General features: G+C 46.2%; 1 protein-coding gene across 1 annotated transcript; it reads left to right on the plus strand.

Moving 5' to 3' along the window:
• Positions 1 to 229: 229 nt before the first annotated feature.
• Positions 230 to 7,210, plus strand: LOC108635091 (multidrug resistance-associated protein 4-like; the record flags this gene model as incomplete). Its single annotated transcript, XM_018045380.1, has 3 exons — positions 230 to 387; positions 6,430 to 6,540; positions 7,090 to 7,210. Coding segments are annotated over exons 1-3 (306 nt in total), but the record flags the coding sequence as incomplete, so codon positions are not given.
• Between the last annotated feature and the right edge of the window lie 371 nt (positions 7,211 to 7,581).

Raw genomic sequence — 7,581 nt, forward strand, 5'->3', positions numbered from 1 at the left:
TGGAAGCTTTGGCCTGACTGCCTCTTAGTCCTGCAACCCCACACACGGCCCTACTTCTGCCAGAGCTGTGACAGCAGGGCAAAGCCGGTGACCTGGAGGCGACCCCCATGGGAGGTTGTATAGTTGCGGGAGGCGGAGACCGGGCAGGCTGTGGGTGCTCCACCCCCAGGAATCTGTGCTTCTCCGGGCCCGCCCAGCAGACCCCGGAAGGCAGACTGATCTCCAGCATCCACGTGTTCGCCTCCAGAAGCAGCGGGAGCCTCACTGCGGCCAGAGAAGCGCTGCGCCTCTTCACGCCCGCCCGGCAGGCACGATGCCGCCGCTGCACCCGACGGTGAAGCCCAACCCGCTGCAGAAAGCGAACCTCTGCTCGCGCCTGTTCTTCTGGTGAGCGGCCCCCGGCCGTGATACGGCAGTCATAGCACCCTCCGCTGCCCGCGCCTTTCAGAAATGAGTGTGGACCCTCCCAATGCTGTCCTGTTCCCTTCTGCACCCTGGGAAGGCGGAGCACGACTGGGCAAGGAAGTAGGGAGCAGAGGTGGGGAGGGGGATCCGGTGACCTGGTGGCAGAGGTACAGGGTCTCCTTGCCTTGCTGCCGGCAGCCCCTCCAGAGCCAGAGAGCAGGAGGCCAGAAGGCTGCCCAGGGGGAATCACAGCCCAGTGGGAAAATGCACTGAACACCCCGCCTCTACTCTTACTGGCTTCCGCTGAACTAATCAGGAATTCCCAGTTCGGAACTGAAGCGTCACATCACACCCCCACCCCCTACCCCTGTCCCCAGCCCCAAGCAAGCAGCTTATGAACAGCTTCCTTTATCTAATTAGTGCCCTGGACCGTTGTTCAGTCGTTCAGTCGTTCAGTCATATCCGACTCTTTGCAACCCCGTGGATGGCAGCACTGCCGGTCTCTGTCCCTCACCATCTCCGGAGTTTGCCCAAGTTCGTGTCCATTGCATCCGCGGGGTCATCCTTATAACTCATCCTCTGACACCCTCTTCTCTTGCCCTTAATCTTTCCCAGCATCAGACCCTTTCCAGTGAGTCATCTGTTTGCATCAGATGACCAAAATACTGGAGTTTCAGCTTCAGTATCAGTCCTTCCAAAGAATATTCAGGGTTGATTTCCTTTAAGATTGACTGGTTTGATCTCCTTGCAGTCCAAGGAACTCTCCGAAGTCTTCTCCAGCACCACAGTTCGGAAGGCATCAGTTCTTCAGTGCTCCACCTTCTTTGCCATCTTTCAGTAATGTCCCCACCTTTTCCCATATGCCCTGTGTGACAGTGTGTTCCAGCTCCACTGGGTTCCCTCTGCCCCCAGGTCTATGACCATGTATTTCTTTCCCTCTCCCTTTCTCCCTGTGTGGCTCTCACTGTATAACTTGGTTCCTAGTTGTGGCAAATTTCACATGGGGTAAAAAAATGAAAGGTTTTTTATTTAATGATTGGGAACACTATTCTTGAACACGTTTTGCCTTTGCCTGGGACACACAGTCAGAACTGGAGGATTTATTTGATTGGCCCTTTCCTTATTGTGAATTATCTCCACTTCCACCTTTGAGGATCACTCTGGGATAGCGTCCCTGAAGCCTGTGAGGTCTTTCCCAATCTCTAGACTTCAGAGAAGCAGTGCATGGTCTTGATGCAGATGGTCCTGCCCAGGAATCATTTGGTTCTGAAAACCACTGAAGGGTCCCTGAGCCCAGAGGAAACACACAGATGAAAAACAGCTCAGAGTTGAAGCACTTGACTAAAGTGTTCCATGTGGTAGCTGGGGCCACTAACTATGTGGTCCTGAACCTTTGGGCTTTAATCACACTTGGATGGTTACTAGTTGTTTTATTTCTGGACTGTAACCCATTTATATTTTCCCAAATTTTAGTATTTCCTTCTTTTACAGAACAGCCCAGGGGATCTCCAGGGATTGGGATTTCCTATGTTGATTTTGATGGCGGTGTATTTAGTGTATGTAGCTTCATCTCTTGGCTATTTGGTGGCCTTAAGGAAAGAGGGCCTAGAAGAAGGAATATAGGGTGTGGTTACTATACATAATAGTAAAAGTAGGAAAAATTCTCCTTAACTTCAGGCAGAGCAAGGAACTTTCCAAACATCTGTTTGTGAATTTTCAAAATGTGTGTGCCTGGAAATGGGAAGGTGAGGACTTTTCATTGATTTGGGTAGGCACCCATTTCCAGTTTCCTGCTGGAGGGAAAGGCACTATTACCTCTTGTTTTGTAATTGAAGGCATTGAAGCAGAGAGATTTAGTAAGTTGCTTACCGCCACACAACCAGTAAGTAATGGAGCAGAACCCCAAGTCAAGCAGTCTGGCTCTGAAGACGGTGTTCCTTGTATATGTAACTGATGTCATCAAATTGGTCTCCTTCCTTGTGCTGGGCTCCTAGCACAGGCTAAGATCCCTTATCTTGGCTGAAGAGGTTGTTTTTCCACTCAGATTCCCACAGCCAATAACTAAATTGATGGTGAGACTGAAACAGCACAAGTTTCATTCAGTGACCAAAAGAATGAAGAGGTGAGAGCTTAGCTCACAAATCAACTTCTCAACTCAATTTGGGTCAAGGTAAAAGCAAGGAAATTGAATCAAGAGAGGAAGGAATATTCATGACTTATCTGAGAACAAGGGTGAGGTTTGGACCTGAAACTGAGTCAACATTCATTTTTAGTCCTTGTGTGGGTTGTTGTCATGACCATTGTCAACTGTCACGGCACTGGTGAGTATGCCATTTAGCATAGTAATATATTACAGTGAATGCATAGGCTCAGGGTCTAGGGGAGGTTAGGTTTTTCACCATTTTGGGCCTGAAAGTGAAAGTTAGTTGTACAGTCCGTGTCCAACTCTTTGCGATCCCATGGACTGTAGCCCACCAGGTCCTCTGTCTGTGGAATTCCCCAGGCAAGAGTACTGCAGTGGGTTGCCATTTCCTCCTCCAATTTTGGGCCTAGTTAGTTCTAAACCAGTTTTTCATTTTTCTCTGTAACTTCCTCCTTTGGGCCTGAGACTCAGACAAAAGCAGGAAGTGGAAAGAAAGAGTTAGTTACTCAGTCATGTCCAACTCTTCATGACCCCATGGACTGTAGCCTGCCAGGCTCTTCTCTCCATGGGATTCTCCAGGCAAGAATACTGGAGTGGATAGCTAAAATAAATATGATTGTCACCTGGCTGAAGTCCCAATTCTCACACCCAGATAAAGACCAGATAAAACTAATGAGGCAGTTGGGGATACACAGACCAAAAAACAGGAGGAGAATAATTGTAAGGGGTCCAAGGAAATGGCAAACCACTCCAGTATTCTTGCCTGGAGAATCCCATGGACAGAGGAGCCTGGTGGGCTACAGTTCACGGGGTCACAAAGAGTTGGGCACGACTGAGCAACTTCGCTTTCACTTTCAAGAATGGCAGAAGCCTAGGAAGCTGAGATTACTCTTTTGATACTGTCCCAAATTTGTTCTGTCAGGGCCCTTCTTGTTCTGAGTATTGGATCAAGCGACTTTCTCTCTGAATTTTTATTGGAGTATAGTTGATTAACAATGTTGTGTTAGTTTCTGCTCTACAGCAAAGTGAATCTCTTATACACATACACATACACACTCTTGTTTTAGATTCTTTTCCTACGTAGGCCATTACAGAGTGTAAAATAGAGTTCGCTGTGCTATGCCATAGGTCCTTCTTAGTTATGTTTTATATATTACAGTGTGTGTATGTCAATCCCAGTGCCCCAATTTGTCCCTCCTCTCACCCCCTGGTAACCATAACTTTTTTTTTCTCCTACATTGTGACTCTCAGTCTTGTTTTTAAAGAGTTCATTTATAGCCTTTACGTACATTCCACATATAAGCGATATCATATGATATTCGTCCTTCTCTGTCTGCAAGCAGTCTTCTCTAACAGTCAGGTTACACTGTCTTCTATTTGACCACTCGCATTAACATAGAAACAACAAGAAATAGCTGCAAGGGCACGGATTCCTCCTTGGTCAGCCAGCAGGTGATCAGGAGCTATGCAGTGGTTGAGTGTCAGTGAAGATTTCATATTTCTAAAGTTACAGCTGAGTTCTTTAGTTGCCCAGGCCATGTTCCAGTGCCTTTTTTTGTTGTTGTTGTTTATTTTTTAGTAGCTTTGGCTTTATAAATTGCTTCTCGTGCCAGGCTCACCAAGGATGCTACAGGGGTGACAACTCCTTCCATTACCAGTCCAGTCCAGCTCCCTCCTGACTAGATGAATGGCTCCATTTAGATGGGAGGTGGGGTGAGTGTAATTAAAATCTCAATGTGAGCTAGATTGGGGTGTGCACCTCTTATAGCCCAGTATCCACTAGTAGAGTTTTCTTGGAGACAGTTGATGGCCCATTGTGGGTAGTCCTTGCCCCAGGGTCCTCGAGGACTCTTAGGGGCTCATCTGTGTTTGGGTTTTCTTGAGTCATGTTTAGACTAATGGTGGCGCCCTTCCATCCAGGATACTGCCTCCACAGACTAGGCCCCCTCAGGTTTGGTATGATCCTGTTCCCAGAGCCCTTGGGCATGGTCTGTATCTAGAGTCGGTCATGTCTGGATGTGGAGGGCTCATTGGAAATATTGGTTGGGTCCCAAGCAAATAGGGATTTGAATAACACATACCCCTTTGCTGGGGTGGGGTGGCAATGGGGGTAATTGATGTCCCTGGGCAGAAGCCTGGGCATGAAGGGATTGAACTGTAGTTTGGTGATATTCTCCGCTGTTAGTGGAGTTCCTGAAAGTATCAGTTCAGTTCAGTCGCTCAGTCGTGTCCGACTCTTTGCGACCCCATGAATTGTAGCACACCAGTATTTATTCCCGATTGGGGCTGAAGGTGGCAGACCCCACAGTCAGTAAAATTTCAGCCCTTATGAAAGTCTTGTGTTACATTTGAAAAGAAATTAATCAGCCAGGAAATGATAATGAAACGTGAAACCTGAATTCTGTTCACGGAGCCTAAGAATGAATTCTGGGAAACTCGCAAACACAGAGGCAAAATTTATTTTAGAAGATAGAGATACAAAGTCCTCAGCATAGACTCTGAGAGGGGGTGAAAGGCCCCCAAAAGGCGAGGATAATAGCAGTTTTATATCTTTTCTAGTATTGATCTGTACATTTTTGGTTGATTCATGACTTAATGTAAATATCACCATGTCCAGTTTGCCGATTTTATGGCTTTGTTGGAACCCCAGTTTCTCAGATTCTCTAGACACTGCAACACCATCCCTCAACCCTTTCTCAAGACCCTAGACCTTTATTTAGGGACCAAATGTATATTTTAAGTGCTAATGGTCTTTGTGGAGGCTTCTCTCGATAAACTGGACAGCAGTTAATAATTGTCTTGTCCTGGGTCTGAATGTTTTATGACCTTCCGGACCAGGAAGGGATTCCTTTGAATGCCTGGAAATTGGAGCACAGAGTGAGATGCTTACTTGAGAAGAGAAAAGTTGAAATTAAGAAATGAATTAAAAATTGAAATTAAAAAAAAAATCTTACAGTGTCTAGCAATTTCTGCTTCAATTATAGGGAGGACTATAAGAAAAATCAATGTATTCATTTTAGTTGGAAAGATGTCACTTATCTTCAGGACATCTTCAGATGGTTGGGGTCAGAAAGAGGCTCATGTGAGGGGAGTCTGACAGGGCTGTAAGGAGGTCAGGGTCCAGAGCCCTTTGGACTCAGGGTGGTGAATTGTAACGTGATTCCCCGTAAAATTTCCTTTGTGTTATTAGCTGAACTAAGGAGGTCATGAGACTGCAAGGTTGCGTCTTATGTGAATGTGACTGAGGCATTCTTGAGTCTGGCGGGCTTCCCTGGTGGCTCAGTGGTATAGAATCCATCTGCCAGTGCAGGAGACACGGGTTTGATCCCTGAGCCAAGAAGATCCCCTGCAGAATGAAATGGCAACCCACTCCAGGATCCTTGACTGGGAAATCCCATGGACAGAGGAGCCTGGAGGGCCACAGTCCATGGGGTCACAAAACCAGTCAGACACAACTTAGCCACTAAGAAACAACAGCAAAATCATTGAGTCTGATACAGTTCAGAAAATTTAAGTGCTTGGTAGTACAGGAACGTATCTACAGCCTTATCCACAATAGCCATTCAGCTCTATTCTGTGCTCCTGAAGCAAGGTAACATTATTTTGATTTCTAAATGTATTTTTCTTAATAATTAAAGTAGATGTACAATGCATGTTCAGTAGCCCACAAACAGGGTATTTTAGTTAAGTTATATTCTGTGTAAGCCAGAATGACTTATCAACACCCTGATATATGTGTTTGTAAGCATATGTCTAATTTTCTCCCTACATCTTTGTATAGTTAAAATGTAGACTTTTTTTAAACAATGTCCATGAATGTAGGATTCTAATTAAATATATATAATTTGAATATATGTCACTCTCCTTTTGATGTTTAACAGGTGGCTAAACCCCTTGTTTAAAATTGGTCATAAACGGAAATTAGAAACAGATGACATGTACCCAGTGCTTCCAGAAGATCGCTCCCAGCACCTTGGAGAAGAGCTGCAAGGGTGAGCACAGGCAGCAGGGAGTATGGTTAGAAGAGTGAGAATTTCTCCATGGGGCTAAAAGCTTGTAGGGAGGGGCCTTTGCCTTCCTCCGGGGTCTTCTGAGCCTCCTTCCCTGACATTGAACCCTCACCCTTCATGCTGACCCTGGGCTTAGCCCACGTTCGAGGCTGGGGGAGCCTGTATTCCCTGCATGAGTGGACATGGAGGGAGCCCCCAGCCATGGCCCTGGAGACCTAGCTCTGTCCCTGGAGATGGGGTCCCTGGAGGACAGTGTCTGCCCTTCTGAGCTGCTCATGACCTGTGAGTTCAGCAAAGTTTAGCAGGAATTTGTTTCTAGAATCTGGGACTTTTCTCTGAAGACCTGGTCTGGTGCTTTTCCTGGTGCTTCAGTGTCTGCACCGCTCATCTTTTGGGAGCCCTGCGAGCAGTTAGCCAGCATCTATGGGCAGCCACGGAGCGCCCTGGAGTGAAGGCTTGTCCTCTGCTCTGTCCCTCCCCTGTTGTCCCGTGGCAGGGCTGTTCCTCACTGTGCTTTGTCTCTCTTCACAGGTACTGGGATCAAGAAGTGTTGAGAGCCCAGAAAAATGGGCAGAAGCCTTCTTTAATGAAAGCAATCATAAAGTGCTACGGGAAATCCTACTTAGTTTTGGGAATGTTAACATTTCTAGAGGTAAAAGCTTTTCCATACAGTGCATTGATTTTGAATATATGTGGGTCAGTCCTGAGATGGATGGACTGGGGCAGGGAGAGGACAGTGATTTAAGGTCTGAGGGTAAATCTCATCTAGGAATCATGATGTAGATCAGCAGTTGTATTTATCTTTAGAATAGACAGACTCTTAAAGGGCTTGACCTCTGGAGATTACTATTTTTCTCTTAACTGATTAAAACATAGTGTAATGGAAGGATAGCAGCACTGGAAAGATATATTATACCATGTTAGGATGTTTTTGGTGGCTCAATATAAATATTGAGTGACCCTTGACCAAAAGAAGATCTTACAACCTCAGGGAATATGTGTCCTGTGGTTTGGAGGAAGTAA

The sequence above is a fragment of the Capra hircus genome, unplaced genomic scaffold, assembly GCF_001704415.2.
Source record: "Capra hircus breed San Clemente unplaced genomic scaffold, ASM170441v1, whole genome shotgun sequence".
NCBI lineage: Eukaryota > Metazoa > Chordata > Mammalia > Artiodactyla > Bovidae > Capra > Capra hircus.